The following is a 20,776-nucleotide window of genomic DNA, read 5'->3' on the forward strand; positions in this document are numbered from 1 at the left end:
AAACTTTCCAATAAGAATTAATTTTTAAATTAAAAAAAAAACATAGGGATTAAAATAACTCTTAAGAATTATAAAGACTTGAAATGAAACTTTATAAAAAGCCTCCATTATATCGCCAAGTATTTTCATAGTAATGCATCATTCCATTCCATTTTCATTATTATATAATTGGTTGTAATATATTACACTAATTATATCAAATATGTCGCAGCTGTTTCATTTTAATATAGACTTTGTTGAGCAAGATGCAGACCTTTTTAAAGAATATCATTATGCTAAACGATACTGCAATCTGAATTTGTAGTTAATTTTGGTAAATGTTTTTTTTTATTAAAATAGATATTTAGGCCAACTTACGCGTACTTCGACTAATCTTACGAGCTTTTAAGTTAACAACCATATAAGCTCTTTAGTGACCATCATATTAGTAATTACATGGTTTGAACTTAAAATCACAGGTAGAGCACACCCCTTGATCTTAAATTATTACCACTAAACCACCTACTAGATAATTATTAATTTTGGTAAATGTTAATTATAAAGCGTGACGATGCTTGGTTTAATTAGATGTTAATCAACATAAACATAAAACTAGATGTTTCAATTTGTTAATTATTAAATGATTAGCTCAAAGAATAAACATTATAATCTTATGGATAAATCCTTAGCATGTATAATAATTGATTCTCTCACACACATATAATTTATATGTACATAAACTTAAACAAAATATATAGTATATCTATTTGTTGAAGAACTTACTACGTGTAAAAAGAATGCAAAATACATTGTTGTTAAAGATTGTATCTTTTATCCTTCAAGAATTTATTCTCCACTACTTGATGCAAATTAATTGTAAGGAAACATTCTCCTAGAATTTCAATAATGAAAAGTTGCGCTACAAATTAAAATCTACAAACTTAATAAAAGTGACTTGAACTTTCTCCACCAAAAACAAGGACCTAAAACTCTAGAATAACAAAAGGAAAAGCATGAAAACCAGAGGAAAAAGAAGGCAGAAATGTTGATTTTTGATGCTCGGAACACCTCCCTCCTCCAACTTTTATTTATACTAAATTTTGAAACAAAAAATAAAGCATAAATAATTATATTAATTTACAGAATTAACTTTTGTTGTTTTTAACCCTTATTACTCGTTATAAAACTAAATAGAACCTAATATTTTTACATTACAAAATCAAATATTTCCCCCCAAAAAATAAACTATTCAAACAGTGGAATATTAATAATAAGACATGTTATTCATAAGGCTAGCTAAAAATATCTTTCTAGGCCAAAAAATGTTTTTAGCCTAGGCTCGGGCGAACCGAGCACATGTATATGTGGATTAAGTCAAAAACCTGCTTAGCCTAGAGTTTCTTCCCTATAAATACTTTTGTATTTTATTTTTCACTATATAAGCTACAAAAAAATATTCTTATAATTTGTTGACGCACCTTGGTATATGAGTGAAAACTCTAAAATGTGTAGTGTTTTCATTATACATTATAGTGGCAGTGAGTGAAAACACTATAGTTTTTAGTAGTGCCTTCTTTTTATACTTTTTTCTTGTTATTAGATTTTGTATTATTTGGGGATTTGGCTTGATAATTTGATTTGATTTATTTTTTATTGGGTTGTTGTGATGTTAAAAAAACTATTCAACATTGGTTTGATGTTCTATTTTGCAAAAAAAAGTTTGATTTTATTATTTTCAACAAAATTTAAAATAAGAGGACCAAAATTGATAATGTGAAAAATAAAACTATTTTTTGGTCCAACATTGTTCATTCATCACTTTTCTAGGGGGATTAGCCTTGGGATTTTTCTTAATTGTATTTTGGTCATTTTAGTTTTATAATTATATGATTTGGTCAAAACTTTCATTGCATTCACATTTAGGTCCTATATTTGAGGGGAGAGAGAGGGTCTTTAAAAAACAAAAAAGGAGAGAGAGTAATTAGTTTTCATATTTCAATGATAAAAAAAAAAACTCATTTTTGGTGTTAATGAGTTTCATTCAACAAGAAGAGTTTCATTAAGGTTTTTTTTTTTAACCTTTCGTCTTGTAGGATCAAGCAGGTTGAGATTGAGAAAGAAAACTTTTTCAGCTTTATTTTGTGCTTTTGAATCAATTTAGGGATCTTTTAGGTTGAAAGATTGATTAATTGAGGTTTTAATGGATTTTTAGGTGGTTTCGGCCAAAATGAATTGAAAAGTAAATTTTTAGCTATTTTATGTTCTCACTTTGTGGCAACTCTCTCGTCACTAAAACATAGATTAGTAGACGACATGTCGTACGTGTTGTTTTTTAAAAAATAAAATTTATTTTCCTTTTAACACAAAAAATAATAATGAAGCCTATCCTTTTTTTTATTATATTGCCAGGCACTTTTTTTGTGTAGCCCTTCATGATGTTTTGTTTTTAGAAAAAAATTATTTGATTGCTAATTTGTTTTTAAATATTGTTTGATTAATTATCATTTATTTTTTATTTTTTATTTTTTTTTGAAAAAGGTTATAACATCCTTATTATAACATTAGAAGATGCTCTCTTTTTTTCATCCTTCACAATGATTTTATTTTTTTAATTTTATTTGGTGGCTTTCCTGTCTATTTTAATTTTAATTTTCATATAGTGAAACATAAATATTCCAAAAAAATAAGTTGTTAAACCCACCGAGACTTATGAGCCAAGTCGCGGGCTAACCTGAGTTGACCTAAGTTAATCCAAAACATTGTCGTTTCAGTGTATATATATAAAAAAAGATTAAAAAACTCAATCTTCAAAAACTTCTTCTTAAAATCAAATTGGGTTTTTAATTTAATCATATTGGATCCACTTTCAGTCAATTCAATATGAAACCCGAGTCAAGCAAGGGTCCAAGTTATAGGGTCTCCACTAGGTTGTGTTTGGTGACATTGCCAAAACACTACCCACAAAATGCACATGCAGTGTCTTGCTCTTATATTTCTCAATGCATCCACACCAACATTAGCAGAATCTATGTAAAAAAAAAAAAAATCCTTACAAAAATGACATGTAAAAATTGAAACATGTCGATGAGATGAAAGAGTTTCAATTCAAATGATGTCTTTTTTATCCTTATTTAAAGTCATTCAAATTTATTTTGAATTTATTTGGATGTCTTTTTAACTTTTATTAAATGAAGTACATAGAATTATATAGTTATATTTCTTCATAGAAAAAAAAAGGAAATGACAAATTATATAACAAATAATTTTGTTTCATTGGAGTTTTAATTTTTACTCTTGTTATAAAAAATAAAATAAAAACTATTTGCTATATAACTAAATACAAAAATTTTAAAAGGCTTCCTGCAACAAGATATCAAATATCTTAATTCAAATCCATCTCTTAACTTTCTAACTTGATGTTTAGTTAATAACTCTCCTAAATGGGCACATAAAATTAGTAGCACATAAAATTTTTAACGTACAATAAAATACTTTTCTTACTAGTATAAAATATGGTTGCAACAACTGCATTTTTTTTTAAGTAAAAGTTATTTTTATTTGACTTGCAACAGAGTGTAGGCTACTGGACTCATAGTTTTTAAACCCGGCCCGGCCCGGCGGGTCGACCCGGGACCCGGCCGACCCGGGCATGAAACCGGTCCGGGTGAAGGCCAAAACCCGCTTGGGAATTGGCCCGGCCAAACCCGGTCGACCCGGGACCCGGACGACCCGGGCAAACCCGGGTGAGACCCGGCCACTTTTTTTTTTACTTTCCTTGTCATTAAACGGTGTCGTTTAATGACATATCCTACTGACTACTGAGCACCGAAGCGAAGACAGAAGAAGATCGAAATCGAAGAACTTAACCTAATCTCTCTCGCACGAATTGAACGGAGCAGAAGAAGAACGAAGCAGACGAAGAACGAAGCAAAAAATATTAAACACCGCCTTCAATCCACGCTGCAAAAGGTTTGAATCTCCTTCTCACTCTCTGTTTTGTTTATTGTTCGTTGTTTTCTCATTTCTGGGTTCTGGCGTCAATTTCAGTTTCAAGTTTCAACCCGATTCAAGATCATACTTCTTTCCCTCGCTGCCATCGATCTCACAGAAGAAGAAACCTCAGCCCTCAGGTATGTTTCTCCAACCCGATTGCTGCTACAATGTCTGTATTTTCTTCTACCAGTGACCTCTGTTTCAATAGCTCTGTTTCTTCTATTCGTGTGTGTTGTTTGTTCGTTCATTTGTTTGATGCTGCCAGTGGACTTAAATTGATGCAGAAATGTTAGAATGCTCTCGGATTAGAAATGTTAGAATTGATGCAGAAATGTAGGATTAGAAATGAACTGAGAAATGTTAGAATGCTCTCGGATTAGATTGCAGAAATGTTAGAAATGTTAGAATTGATGCAGAAATGCTCTCGGATTAGATTGCAGAAATGTTAGAAATGTTAGAATTGATGCAAAAATGCTCTCGGATTAGCTAAAAAACACATAGCAGCTAAAAAAATGGAAGCACGACAACACAATGAGCACTGAAAGATTGCAGATAAGAATGGCAATTTATGGAAAGTAATTTCAAAATCTCTTTTTGTATAATCCCATCCAGCTTTAGCACCCATTACTGTGCAATTTAAACATTCTTCCTTTCACGCAATGCCCGATAATAAGAATGGTAAATGTCACCTTATCAGGGTCACATCTCTTCTCTTCCATCTCTTTTAGAATCACATTCCCCTCGTCCACATTGCCAGCCTTGCAGAACCCATCAATCACAGGATTGTACATAAATGGTTTTGGAATTATACTACTATTCTTTATTTGCTCCAGAAAATCACGAGCTTCATTAAGTCTATTCTCCTTGCAAAGAGCATTAATGAGAACAGCATAAGTATAAACAATTAGAGATACATTTCTTGTTTTCATCACATTCCAAAACTTTAAGCCGTGGTTCACCTGACCAGCTCAATATAATTGATGTATAAGTCACAATGTCTGGTGAACAATCACTTCTAGATTGAATTTCCTTGAACAATTCACACCCTCTCTGTACTTCATTTGCCTTGCACAATCCATTTATAAGAGTATTATATATGACAACATCAGGTAAACATCCAAAACTCTCCGTGTCCTTGAAAAATTCAAGAGCTCTATCCACACCCCCTACTCTGCAAAGACCTCGGATAAGAATATTAAAAGTCCAAGTGTCAGGAGGAGATTGCATTACCAAATACTCTTTAAACAAGTAAAGAAATGGGATGAAATTTAATTTTTCATGATTGTTTACTAGAAATTCGAGCCTTGTGCAGGATTATGAGAAATTGTTATGGAGATACTGTATATCGAATTGGAGTGTTGAATTGAGAATTATTTTTGTCATGCATAAAGTTTATTTATATAAAATACTTCATGCATAAAGTTGAATTCAGAATTATCAGTGATGGAAAGTTATGCAATTCTATTGCATTATGTCAGGTTTGAAAATGTCTTCACATGATGGTAGTACTCCAAGTAGTGATCCTTCAACGGCCCAATCATCTCAACCTTCAATTTCCATGTCAAGTGGTAGTAGAGGAAAAACAGATTTAGCATGGGGTCATTGTAGAGAAGCTCCTGAACTTAGTGTTGGATGTAAAAAAACTAAATTAGTTTGTTTATATTGTGCTAAAGTATTTGCGGGTGGTGGTATTAATCGATTTAAGCAACATTTAGCTGGAGCTAAAGGAGAAGTTGGACAATGTCGCAAATGTCCTCCTGATGTTCGACATCAAATGCTTTTGAACCTTAAAGGAAATGTTGAAACGAAAAAAAAGAATTAGAGAAATGCAAGCAGATTTCAATCCCTTTAATGCACAACAAAGGGAGCATGAAAAATTGATGATTAGGCAATTAGAATATGATGATGGTGATGATGAGGAGGAGGAGGAGGATGAGGATGTCAATACTAAAAAACATATGTTACCACCGAAGGTTGCAAAAAAGAAAAAGATTCAAAGCACCGGTACTGTAAAACAATCAACTACAAGCTATGGAAAGCAGAAGAAATCTGCAACATTAGGGACATATTTCATGCCGAGAACAACTCCTGGTGCTCAAAAGTCTCTTCAGAATTGTTGGCAAAGGAAAGAAGCAGTTGAACGGTGTGATCTTGCTTTAGCGAAGTGGATGTTTGATGCATGTGTTCCATTTAATGCTGTTAACTCTGTGTATTATCAGCATGCCATAGATGCTGTAACAACCATGGGTCCTGGTTATAAAGGACCAAACTTGCATGCTATCCGTGGTTATTACTTGGCAAAAGCGGTTGATGAAGTGAAGATTTATGTTGAGAGTTATCGGGCGATTTGGAAGAAGACTGGTTGCACATTAATGGCTGATGGATGGACAGATCAGAAGAGGAGGACTTTAATTAACTTCTTAGTATATTGTCCTAAAGGAACAGTTTTTTTGAAAACGGTGGATGTATCAGATGTCTCAAAGACTGCTAGATTGCTGTATCAGTTGTTTAGAGAGGTTGTTTTGTATGTTGGGGTAGAAAACATTGTGCATATGGTGACTGATAATGCTGCAAATTATGTTGCTGCTGGCAGGTTATTGATGGAAGAATTTCATTCAATATTTTGGTCTCCTTGTGCTGCTCATTGCATCAACCTCATACTCCAGGACATTGGTAAATTGCAGTCAGTTGGTTCTGTTGTTGAGCATGCTTCTGGTATCACTAAGTATATTTATAATCATTGTTATCCATTGTATTTGATGAGGAAGTTCACTGGAGGAAAAGAAATACTTCGTCCAGCTCCTACTCGTTTTGCCACCAATTTCATTGCATTGCAAAGCATTTTAGCTCATAAAGATCAGTTGAGAGCTATGGTGACATCTAGGGAATGGGTCTCATCTGCTTATGCTAAAGATATCAAAGGAAAAAAGTTTGTTGAAAGTGTGCTAGACTCTTTGTTTTGGGAAGAATGTGCAATAATTGTGCGAATGAGTGAACCTTTAGTTCGAGTTCTACGATTGGTTGATGGTGATGCTAGACCTTCGATGGGATATTTGTATGATGCTATTCATCATGCAAAAGAAGAAATGATGAGGAGATTTCAAAAGAGAAAGCCTACAGTGAAACCTTTCATAGACATTATCAATAATCGGTGGGATGGACAATTTTATAGAAATCTTTATGCAGCGGCATTTTGGTTGAATCCTCGATTTCAATATGATGCAAATATAATGGATAAACATATGAGCACCATTTCTGCACTTCTAGATGTTCTTGAGAAGTATGCACATGGAAATCTACCATTACAAAGTAAGATTACAAGTGAGATGAAGTTTTTTAGGAATGCTGAACATGACTTTGGCCGAGTGTCCGCAAAAAATAATCGCACTCTTATGCCTCCAGGTATATAATTTGTATATTTAAAAATATTATTTGACAGTCTTACACTTTTACTTATTATTTTTTTGTATAGATGAATGGTGGATGACATATGGAACCAGCGCTCCAAATCTACAACAATTGGCTATACGAGTGTTAAGTCAAACTTGTAGTTCTTCGGGATGTGAGAGAAATTGGAGTATGTTTGAACATATTCATTCCAAGAAAAGAAATAGATTGGAGCACCAAAGGCTGAATGACCTTGTTTACGTCCACTGCAATCTAAGATTGAAACAAAAGTATTTTTCTTATCTCTGATTCCTTAAATATTATTTTATCTTGTTTAGTAGCATTATTAATAGTCATATTGTGTTTACCTTCACTTTTAATATATAGGAATTATTGGAAAGGACGAAATTATGATCCAATTAATGTTGAGACAATTTTTGACATTGAAAATTGGGTGGTCGAAGATGACCCATCAATCTTGACAACGGAAGAAGTAGAGAGTTTTCACCAAGCTCTATCAACTATGACCTTACAAGATACATTAGATGATGGTAATTAATGATTAATTATTTAATGATAAATATTATTTAAAATAAAGTTTTGTTTAACACATAATATTTATTTCTTAATTGTGTTTGAAATGTAGATGTCATAAATGTTAATGATATTGAAGATGATTGTGACGATGAAGTTTCAAAGGAGCATGCTGATGATTTATTAGGTGTTGACGATATTGGCTCCATTCCATCGACATTTGATCCAAATTTTTCTTCCATGGAGACAGAATAACTTAATGTGTTAATTCAACATAAGTGAATGTGTTGTTGTTTTAAATTTTGATGTTTTGCAGAATAACTTAATGTGTTAATTCAACATAAGTGAATGTGTTGTTGTTTTAAATTTTGATGTTTTGTTTTAAATATTTTAGAATTTATGTTGTTGGAATTTATGTGGTTGGATGTTTTGTTTTAAATATTTTATAATTTATATTTGGTTTGTATTTTGGATATTGAATTAAATTTATGTTGTTGGTTTATAATTTAAATTTGGTTTAAGGAAGTGTTGTATTGTAATTAGTTATGTGTTTTTTTTTTTTATATAGGTTTTTTTGGGTTGACCCGGGTTAACCCGGGTCAACCCACCTGACCCGTGACCCAGAAGGTCGACCGGGTCAATGACCGGGTCGGGTTTCAAAACTATGACTGGACTAGTGTTTATCTATTAAGGAAAAAACAAGTAAATATGTGTGTGTGTTAATTTGAATTCCTTTATAGAAAAATTCTCACAATAAATTTGATACTTGTACCAATTTGGAAAATTATTTATGTTAACAAATATTGATCAAAATTTACTATGTGTTTGTAAAATTTGTTTATTTCAAATCAATTATTTGAAAATTAATTGTTAATCATCTTGTAATTTAATGCAATTTAGTCCAACTTGGTTAAATTCACGATATGATAAATTTTGACCAAATCTTTTAATAGAAGCCTATACACGATTATTTTGAGAGTCTTTGCAATTTCTTTGGTTAGGTGGTTTGATTATCTATCCATTTATCTATGTTATTGATATTTCTAGATCCATTAAGTTATATATATTTTTTTTTAATGAGAAAAAAATATATAATTAGAAACTAAATCTTTAATGGAAACTAGTCTCACAAATCAAACAAGATTTAAGAAACCTACTTGATTTTAACATATTCAAAAAAGAGATAATGCATTTAAATTAAACTAAAAAAACATTAAAAAGTAATAAAAGAAAGACAAAGTTGTAAAGATTGTAAAAAAAAAAAAACAAGGAATATATTGTTTCTAGTCAATCACAATAGTTTCCTTGATTGATCACTTTCTAAATCCCCTAATCAATTTTTTACTTTTATTAGACCTAGTCAATTTCATTATTGACAATGGATTCTAGCCATATCTCTATTTAGAATAGTAAATAATAATTATTGTTGTTATTCATTAGATGTATGAATATATTTTTTATTATTAATATAAGTATTCTGATTAACTTGTGCATAACTTTATTTTTAGTAAAATATAGAAAATACATGTATAATTGCAATGACTTTTTGTAAATTATAGAAAATTAACAACTAGACAAGCATAGATAAAGTGGTAAGAACCAGCTGGTTAATTTTTTTTTTGTCCTCTTCTGTTTTGCTTGTAAAAGTGTACAAGAGAGAGAGACATGTGGAGAAGAGAGAGTCCAATCGGTTTGATAGCCCCGAGCTCTGTAGTTGCATGGTATGGTTTTAATCTGAAGAGAATCCTCATTGGGGCTCGTCTCTTCATGTCTGGTCACCAGCACATGCCCACACTTGCAAGCAAAGGTAAATCCAACCCAATAAGCAAAGCCACCCATCTCTGTCTCTCACACAGCAATTCCTGCCTGCTACTATTTTGTTTCAGCATGGCCATCATCAACGTGGCCGTAGCGATAATGCTGTCTGTTACTTCCTTCCACCTTCACGTAAACTGAATAATTTTTACAGAAAAAAAAACAGACAGTAAATACCTGAGTGGTAGCTATAGAGATACAGACAGTTTGACCGTACGATTTTATGCACATGTAATCCAAACAATGCTTCCAATGAGACTGTGCAATGCCAGCCAAACAGTCCTTTGCTGTCTGCGCATACAGCAGCGAGCGTGCATCCCGTCGAGAAACCAAGGGGCCAGGGAATTACTTTTTTTTTACCAAAGGTCAGGAGAAAATTACACGAATTGGATGTTAAAAACAAATACACATCCAGCAATGACCTCCATCTTAAACAATATATAGAACAAGAGTCCTTATTGTATACATTAAACATGTTTGTGATTTTCTTTATTTAAAAAAAAAAAAAAAAACTGAAAGTCAAATAGTAATATAACAAAATTACACTTAAATCATAAAAACTTTGAATTAATTAGATATTTGAGCTATAAGTTCTTTTCACCATAATTCAATTATTATTTTCGAAGGACAAACAATCTTTTTATTTTTTGTGCATAATTAAATGACTTGGCTACCTCTTAAATAAAAAGGAAATTATAATTTACATTAAGAGGCTTTTTAGTCTTTTCAAATTTTTGAATACATTGTAATTACTTAATTAACCTTTAAGTGAAAATCTACTAAACTATCCTTTTTATTTCTTCTTATGATTTTTTAGTTAATATCAAATTTGATTCAATGGTATTGTTATATTTAACTAACTATTAAATATTAGTTTAAAAAATTACTTACCAGCATGAGCATTGCAAGTGTCATCAAGTGAGCAATCCTCGCGTCCTTCGCAAGACTTGCACGAGGTTGTCATGTGACCAAACTTTGTATTTTAAGGTGTCGCTTGAATCATCTTGGTATCTCCTCCATGATGAGGCGGTGCATATTGCAAACATCTCTTCAGTCTGTTGTTAGTAGTTCTTTTTTCTTTCTCTTTCTTGATTTTCATGCTTGTCTTTTTAAAAAGTTAAAGCAATACTTTAATTTGTTATTTCTTCATACTTGGTCCGCATTGTTTTATTTGAAATAATTTATAAAATTAGAATTCATTTCAATTTTATCCCCCTTCAATTTATTTTCTTTTAAATTTGATCATTATTCTTTTGATTAATATTTCTTTTGTTTGAGATAGTTTTTTAAATTAATTTTTTTACTATTTCATCCTTTTTAATTTTTTATATAAAATTTGATCCTCATTCTTTTGATTGCTATTTTTTCACTTTGATAATTTTATTTATTTATTTTTATCTCATCCCTTAACATTAAATTTGTTGATAATTAGATTTTTTTATTGAGTCCGGTTTCTAAGATTTCACGTGTTGTAAGTTTTATAGATTAACCTAGATTTAGAAGGTTCTCCCAGGTTTTCTTGTCTTTTTTTAAAAAAAAAACTCTTTTTTTTTCAGCTTAACCATTCAATATTTATTTAATTATAGATTGGGCTCTGCTATTTTTATTTATTTTATTTTTATAGATTTTTTTCATAAATTTTAAAAATAACTTGGGTTATCTCGATTTTTTTTATATTTTTCATTCTTTGTTGAATTTATGTTGGAAAGTTTTTGAAATTCTTTTTTTTTTTTCTGATTTCATCCTTTAATATTAGATTGGTTGGAAATTATTTTTTCTTTTTGGTTCTATTTTTCTATGTTGAATTTTTTTGATATTAGACTTCATGATTTTTTTTTAAAAAATCATCTTTCTATTTATTTATTTCAATTTCATCACTTAGACCACAGGTTAGCTTAAGTTGGCTTAGAATTTTTTTCTAGGTTTGCTTTTTTAAAATTTAATAGTTGTTATGTTATATCCTTAAACATTGGATTGTTTTAAAATAGAGCTTCATAATCTTTTCCGATTTGCTTTCTATTAAGTTATCTTATTTACATGATTTAGATCGTAGAGTTTGGTTAGGTTGCTCAGTTTTCTAATTGTTTTTTTTTTTAATTTCATTCCTTTATATTTCATTTGTTTGAAATTAAAGTTTGACTTGTTTTTTTTTTTAGCTCATCCTAGTTTTATGACGTGACTTGCATATTTGACATGCTTATTTAGGTTAATATTAAAAAATAATTAGTCTTGCCGATAAAATAGAGTAGGCCATCTAGTAAATACCTACAACCTTGATTGGAGATCATGTAGAGAACACATAAAAACAAAAAATCCCACAAATGCTTGGTCCATTTGAGTAAAATATCTATGAAAAACTCATTTGCCGTTCTATTTACTATTTATTTTTTACCCAATTTTGTGGGGTAGTTTTTTAAATTTATTTTTATTTAATATTCTTACAATTAAATTAAATATTTTTTCAAAACATACAATTTAAATAATTTAAAAATATATATTTTATTAAATGAAATATTCTTTTCTTATATAAGCATTTTTTTATAATTTTATTAGTGACATGTTTTTTGAATTAAAAGTAAAGGCAATTAAAATGAATTATATAAAAACTTCAACAATTTAAAATAAGTAAAAAAATATATCTCTTCAGTAACTAAAAAAATTCTATAGTTTTATTTAAAAGAAAAGACAAATTTTGAATTATATTTAATGAAATAATATTTTACATATAATTTAAATTATTTTATTTAACAATAGCAAAGTAAATGATGCTACAATAATCATTTAGGAAACTAGAGTTGGCTGGAAAGTTAGGGTATAGAATCGTGGGTCTTAAAAATATAAGGAATAACAATTTGGAAGAAGAATGACTTGTTTATTCCATGACTGAACTTGGCTTAAATAGCCTTTACAAAGTAACCGAAAAGAGAAATAACAACCCACTAATACATGACTATAGCATTGTGGTACACGTAACAGAGAAATTGTCAAGCTTATACAACTAACATCCTGAAAGACAGGGATTTATTCTAACAATCAGGGATTTATTCTAACAAACAATTCTACTTAAACAACAACTTATCATTCCCTCCCTTAAACTAAACACTTTCAAGTATTTAGTTTATCTGATACTTCACATATTCCTAACATGTGTCGCAATTTAAGAAATTGTTCCAACTTTAGTGGCTTAGTCATCACGTAAGCTATTTGATCCTTTGTGCCACAAAATTCTAACTTGATAACACCATTTTTAACCAAATCTCGAAGAAAATGGAACCGCACATCTATATGCTTGCTTCTGCCATGCATGACAGGATTTTTAGAGAGTTTAACGGCTGAGCTGCTGTCACTCATGATTGTAGTGCTTCCTTCCTGCTTATGCCCTATTTTCTCTAGTATTCTCCTCATCCATACAGTCTGACAAGCACAATTTGCAGCTGCAACAAATTCAGCCTCAATGGTTGATAATGTGACTAGTGGTTGCTTCCTTGAAGACCATGAAACAGCTCCTGAATTCATCAAAAAAAATATCCAGAGGTGCTTTTCCTGTCCTCAACATCTCCGGCGTAATCACTGTCAGTGAATGCAAGAAGCTGTTCAGCTTCACCTCTTTTGTAAAGTATCCCGTAGCTCACTATCCCTTTCAAGTACCTGAGAGTTCTTTTGGCTGCTTGCAAATGTAGCTCTGTAGGCTTAGACATGTAACGATTAATTAAGCTCATAATGAACATTATATCCGGTCTAGTGGTGGTGAGATACATAAGACTTCCAACTATTTGCTTAAAATATGTTTCGTTAACTTTGACTCCTCCTTCATCACTATGTAATTTTGAACCTGGTATAATGGGACTACACACAACATTGCTATTCTCCATTCCAAAACGTTTTAGAACATCCAGTGCATGTTTTCTTTGGCAGATATATATACCATTAGCAGTTTGCAAAACCTCTATGCCAAGAAAAAACCTCATACCCCCCAAATCAGACATATCAAATTCCCTTAACATAGACTCTTTAAATTTACTCATCAAAACATCATCATCACCAGTATATATCAAGTCATCCACATAAATATTCACAATAAGAATTGTACCTTTATTGCTGGTTTTAACGAACAATGTTTGTTCACTGTGGCACCTCTGAAATCCTTCACTAACAAAGTGCGCCTCAATTCTACTAAACCAAGCTCGAGGAGCTTGTTTTAGTCCGTACAAGGCCTTTTGCAGTTTATACACTTTATACTCATTCCCTTTCTGCACATGCCCCATCGGCTGCTCTACATATACATCTTCACTTAATTCTCCATGAAGGAAGGCAGACTTTACGTCGAGTTGAAGAATCTTCCATCCCCTTTGAGCTGCTAAGGCAATAATGATGCGAACTGTATCCATTCTTGCCACTGGAGCATAGACTTCGGTGTAGTCTACTCCTTGTTGTTATGAATATCCCTTGGCCACCAACCTTGCTTTGTATTTGTCTACCTCTCCAAGTTCATTGAATTTTGTCTTATAAATTCACTTTACCCTAATTTTCTTGGCACCTACAGGCAACTCAGTTAATTGCCATGTTTCATTCCTCTCAATCGCCTGCATCTCAGCATCCATTGCCAGCCTCCATTTAGAACTCTTTTTAGCCTCTTTAAAACTAGATGGATTTGCAAACATAATTTGAGCCATGTTAACCTCAATATCCTCATCTAAAAAACCTTCACCCATGACATAATCATTCAAATATGCTGGAGCTCGTTGGATTCGTCTTCTTTCTTCATTTAGATTTTCTTCTGTTGATGCATTTGAAGCTTTGGTTGATGTATTTGAAGAGACTGAATTCGGCTCACCATTCACCATTCCCATATTTTCATTGCTATCTTCTTCACTGTTAACAACATCATCTTCGATCAAGTCATCGCATGTCTCATCATCTCCCCATTCTAAATCCACCAAGATTTGTTCTTCAAAACTCTTATCCCATTCCTAATGTTTTTCCTCTTCAAAAATGACATATTAGCTTACTACAATCCTTTTTGAGGCATAATCATATAATCGATATGCTTTTGATTCTTCACTGACACCTAAAAGAACACAGAGAAGGCTCTTGTTAGTCAACTTTGTCCTTCTGGCATAAGGGATATGGGCATATGAGATGCATCCAAAAACCCTGAAATGCTCCACTGTAGGTTTTACCCCGCTCCAAGCTTCCTGTGGTGTGACATCTTTTACTGCTAATGTGGGACTCCTGTTCAGCACATAAATTGCCCAGTTAACAGCTTCAGGCCAGAAGTTTTTTGGCATCTTCTTCTCAGATAACATGCTTCTCACCATATTCATCAATGTTCGATTTTTCTGTTCTGCCACTCCATTTTGTTGTGGAGTGTATGTTGCCGTTAACTGTCTCTTAATACCATGTTGCTTGCAGAACTTATTAAAATCTTTAGAATTAAATTCCCCACCTCTATCAGTTTGTAAGCATTTAATGGACAAACTAGTTTCATTTTCAACAAGTTTCTTAAAGCATTTAAACATGTTGAATGCTTCAGACTTCTCACTCAAAAAATATATCCATGCCTTCCTACTGAAATCATCTATGAAACATAGTGAGTACCTTTTCTTGTTGTTTGACATTGGAGAGATTGGACCGCAAATGTCTACATGTATTAGCTGCAACTTTTGTGTGGCTCTCCATGTGCTCTTTTTTGAAATAGGGTCTTTATGTTGTTTCCCTATTATGCAGTCAGTCACAGTAGATGCAGATAGTTGTGGAAGACCATGAATCATGTTCTTAGACTGTATTGTTCTTAAGCCTTTATAGCTTAAATGCCCATACCTGCAGTGCCAAAGATGAGCTAGATCTGAAGTAGTTGTGTGAAAACAGGTATTCTTCTCCTTCTTGGGTTGAAAGTTGGCAAATAATAAAAACATTCTATTGGCTGTCATCTCAGATTGAATAATAAGCCCTCTCTGTGGATGATCAACGTGACACTTTCCTGATTGGATTAGGATTGCAAAACCACGCTCTTGAAGTTGTCCAATGCTTAGGAGGTTATTCTTCAACTCTGAGACATAGAATACATCAATGATCACAAAGTTATTATCATTTAAATGTAGTCTCACCCTTCCTTTTCCAAAAACGGTCATCTTGGTATTATTTCCTAATTTTACTATTTCCCGAAACGTCTCATTCAATTCACAAAATGCAGCCTTGTTCCCACTCGTATGATTTGAGCAGCCTGAATCAAGGAACCAAATATCTTCTTGTGCTGTCTGGTTCACCTTGACATATGACATCAAGAGCATTTCTTCGTGTTCATTTAATTCAGTATAGTTGGCTTCCTTCTCCCAAGCTGGACACTCATACTGAAAATGCCCAAGCCGATGACACTTGTAGCATTCAATATTAGCCTTGTTGAAAGCTTGGCGACCCCTGCCTCTGTAGTCACCTCTGCCTTGACCTCTACCTCCATTTCTATCAGCTACAATCACTTTCAAAGCCTGCTCCTCGCCATTGCTCCTGTGAAACTTTTGTTCATGCACAACGAGTGAACTTTGCAGTTCATCAATAGTGAGTGCATCAATATCCTTAGATTCTTTAATTGAGACAACAACATAGTTGAATTTCTCAGTTAAAGTTCTAAGAATCTTTTCCATAATAGTGACGTCCTTCATCTGCTCTCCATTACTCCTCATTTTATTTGCTATACTCATGACACAAGCAAAATATTCTGTAATGGTTTCACTTGCTTTCATCTTTAGAAGTTCAAAATCTCTCCTCAATGCTTGAAGAGTTGAGCGCTTTACCCTTGCATTTCCCTCGAACTTCTTTCTCATCGAATCCCATATCTGTTTTGAGGTACGCTTCTCCAGAATTTGCTCAAGAATTGTCCTGTCCTGAAACAGATAATTCTTTACTTTGAGATCCTTCATCATCAAATCCTCCAATTACTTCTGTTGTGCTTCAGACAACACCATTTCTGCCACTGGTTCTTGATAACTAGTTTCAATCAGACTCTAGTACCCTTTGGATCTCAAGAGGTTTTCCATGAGCATACTCCAATGGTCATGATGACCATCAAAATGTGGAATAGCTGGTTGCAAAAAATTCTTTTCTTCACTCATCCTTTCTTTTCTTTTCTGTGTTTGGAAATCACTCAAAAGACTGCTATTTTTTTTTTTCAGGCCCCATGGGAGAGCTCTGATACCAAATTGTAAGGAATAACAATTTGGAAGAAGAATGACTTGTTTATTCCATAACTGAACTTGGCTTAAATAGCCTTTACAGAGTAACTGAAAAGAGAAATAACAGCCCACTAATACATGACTATAGCATTGTGGTACACGTAACAGAGAAATTGTCAAGCTTATGCAACTAACATCCTGAAAGATAGGGATTTATTCTAACAATCAGAGATTTATTCTAACAAACAATTCTACTTAAACAATAACTTATCAAAAAATTCGATTTTTTTTTTGAAAATATTTATAAAACACCATACATCTTAAAAGAAAGCCATTCTCAATATCAAAACACCCTAAAATTACTAAACAAATCCAAAATTAAATGGAATAAAAAAACCATTAATCCCCAATCTACTTTTTTTTTTTCCGATGAGATAAAAGTTTAAAAATATCTGGTGGTACTCCTCTGATCAAGAGAAATCTAATAACAACGTGATTATTATTTTTGTTGTTGATAGAATATGGTTAAATAATCACTTTCTTTTCTCTTTGTTTTTCAACAACCTTTTCTTTTCTATCTCAAAACTAATCGACTAAAAATATAAAAAAAAAAAATAAAGTTTAGAACCTAAACATAAAATCCTAAAATTAAAGGTATTATATGACTGCATGGAGAATTTTTGGATGAAAATTAGCTTTTTAACATGAATTTGAAAAAAAAAAACCTCTTTTGATTTATTTTTTTGGTTTTTTATTCTCAATCTTTCTTCTATTATTTGTTTATAATAAATTAAAATATTATTTAATTAAATTGGCCTCTAATTCAATCCTAAAATTTTACATGTATTATCAAGAACATTCAAAGATATGGAAATGTCAACAAATAAAATATCACAAATCAGAAATTCACAAATAAAATATCACAAATGTCAACAAATAAAATATCAATCTTTCTTTAAATTGTCAATCTTTCTTCTATTATTTGTTTATAATAGATTAAAATATTATTTAATTTAAAATGGCCTCTAATTCAATCCTAAAATTTTACATGTATTCTTAAGAACATTCAAAGATATGGAAATGACAACAAATAAAATGTCACAAATCAGAAATGTCACAAATGTCAACAAATAAAATATCACAACTAATAAAATTAAAATAAAATAAAGTTAAGGCTTTGGACCCGTATTATTTAAAAGAAAGCTATTTTATCTTTTAATCAAACACTTGGGTCAAACACATAGAAATTTATGTAACTCCCTAGTCTATCTTTAAGATATTTTCTTTCTAAAACACTTACTTGCAACATCACAATAATTAAAATGCAGCACAATTCAACAATATAGAACATACCCTTAGATAATATTATGATTCAGAACGTAAGAGTATAGATTAAAATATATCATATTCTTCTTTAATACAACAATTCAAAACAAACCATGGATAATATTAGTTATGCTACAAAAGTTAAGAATTTAGAATAAAATAATCCTACATCTTTTTTATTTGATGAGAAACTTATAATATACAAACGAAAGCAAGCAAAGCAAAAGGTAAACCATCAATATCTTTATTTTGGTCTTAATTAATTTAATTTAGTATCTGAATTATTCTTACAAAATATATTCAATCCTCAATGTAAATAAAATAAATTAAGATAAATTACAAAGAAGCATGCCATAAATGGCTTAAAAAGCATGCAATTAATTATTAAACCTATATAAAATAAAATATCTAGGGTGGGTTTGGTGTTTCAAGAAAACTATTTATTCATTGCTTGATTTCTTGAGTTTGAACCTATTCATCAAATTGAAATGAAGAATGCGTTTTAATTTAAAATCATTCAAAAAATATAAATTAATCTCAATTAACATGCAAGTTGATCTATTATAAAACCATTAATCATTTCTTTCAAGTTTTTTTTAATTTTCATTTTAGTCTAATTAAAGTCTTGTTGTTAATATATTTATAATTTAGAGACTAAAAATGAAACAATTTGTCTTTATATAAGTAGACAAGATTCAAATATGTCTATGCCTTTTCAATTGTGTCAATTATATCCTTGTATTGTATGCAATTCTTGTCCTTTTTATTAAAAGTTCTCATCCAAATTGATAGAATTATATTTTTCATTTAAAGATTTTATTTATAAAAAAGTAATAAAAAATTGCTTAGAGTGTGTTAAGAAACTAACAAATTTCAAAAATTAGTCGACCACAAAATATTTTACAAATAATATTTTTAAATTTTTGTGGGAAAATAAAATTATATTATTTTATAATTCAAAGAAAATTTTTGAAATGAAAAATATAATATTATCGATTTGGATAGAAAAACTTGAAAAAAAAATATATGGAAGAATTAAATACAATGTAAGGACATGATATATATATATATATATATATATATATATATATATATTAATTAATTATAGTGATATAATGGAGACTTGTTTAATTATATAAGGATAGATTGAATAGTTTATCCTATTTTATTAAATAGTTTCCATGACATAGTTAACTGAATGGGATAATTCAAATTACATTAAAAAAAAAATAGGAAATCTTGATTTATAGTTTTGTAAGGACAAAATTGTTCTTGCACCCAAACTTGAACCCAAAAAAGGCCACAACAACTTTCCACTCAAAGATGCCACAGTGGCACAACAACACTCGTACATTTATAAACAATGAAGCTGCTATTTTATTTTTTTTATTGCATTTTCATCTTAATTTTTTGTATTCAATTTAATCATTGTGAACAGTGAAGCTGCTCCCTTTTATATTTTTTTTCATTTTAATTTTTTTGTTACATAATTCCATGAGGTGAAGTCTTATATTATCGTTGAAAGACCATTTATTAATTTTAGTACAATAATCAAGATAAGATTATCATCAATAAACTAATAGGCATCTTTGAAATACTATTTCCGGTGAGGAGATCCATTGTTCATTCAAACAATGACTTTCTTTTTTAAGTTCCTAAGATCTTTTATGCTCTCATCCTTTAATTTCCTTTTTCTTATTTGCTACTTTAACATTACTTTGGTTTGAGATTATTCATGAAGATTTATTCTTCATAACTATATAGATCTCAAGGTGTTGGAGAAGCACTTTTCATTACTTTGTTGATATCTAATTTTATAAAAGAAAATTCAATTTTATTCATTTAAAATAGTTAGAGCTTACTGGATTAAAATTGAGTCTTAAACATCTTTTCGCTAATGTTAGAAACTAATTTATAAGGTCAGAGGAAGAGTTTGTGTTTTTTTTTTTGTCACTAAACTTTTTTTTTCTTAACTTGATCCATTTATATTGATTTTATTTAAAATTTAAATTTATTTGCTTAAATATAGGGTTCTTGTAATGTCAAGAAAAAAAATTTAGGCACTTGATTTATGCCCGGTTTAACAAAATAAAATAAAATTATATTGATATAAAATATTTAAATATTTAAAAATAAAAATAAAAATAAAAATAATTATAATAAACTAGGGTGGACATGCAAGATAACAAGATTTTTGCATGGATCACACGCTATAACATGGTGGAGTGGCCCACTTCGTTCAAACAACATGTGTAGCCTCCTCTAATGGTAAAAAATAGTCGTCGACGATAACATTTGAAGCATCGCGTCTAGTTCTCTCCATTAGGGTGATGTGTTTCTATTTATGGTCGGCGTTTAGGTGGCAACGGGCAACGATATTTTTCTTTTTCTTTTCCTTTTTTTTTTTTTTTTTCCATCTCCCCGAGATTTGTGCTGTCCAGTGAAAGTTAAAAGGTGTCCAATATTACATCCATTGTGTAAGCTGTAACTTATTCGGGCCATAAGAGTTTTGGGCATATTATCGCTGCTATGGGCTCTTAATTGACCTGAGCTTTAGAACCCGAGCCCAAAAG

General features: G+C 31.0%; 1 protein-coding gene across 1 annotated transcript; it reads left to right on the plus strand.

The window, feature by feature from the left end:
• Window positions 1-5,753: 5,753 nt before the first annotated feature.
• Window positions 5,754-8,183, plus strand: LOC118032481 (uncharacterized). Its single transcript, XM_035037188.2, has 4 exons — window positions 5,754-7,374; window positions 7,445-7,649; window positions 7,747-7,910; window positions 8,006-8,183. Exons 1-4 carry the CDS (start codon window positions 5,769-5,771, stop codon window positions 8,146-8,148), a joined length of 2,118 nt encoding a protein of 705 aa, XP_034893079.1. The 5' UTR covers window positions 5,754-5,768; the 3' UTR covers window positions 8,149-8,183.
• The last annotated feature ends 12,593 nt before the right edge of the window (window positions 8,184-20,776 follow it).

The sequence above is a fragment of the Populus alba genome, chromosome 6 (genome assembly GCF_005239225.2).
Source record: "Populus alba chromosome 6, ASM523922v2, whole genome shotgun sequence".
Taxonomy (NCBI): Eukaryota; Viridiplantae; Streptophyta; class Magnoliopsida; order Malpighiales; family Salicaceae; genus Populus; species Populus alba.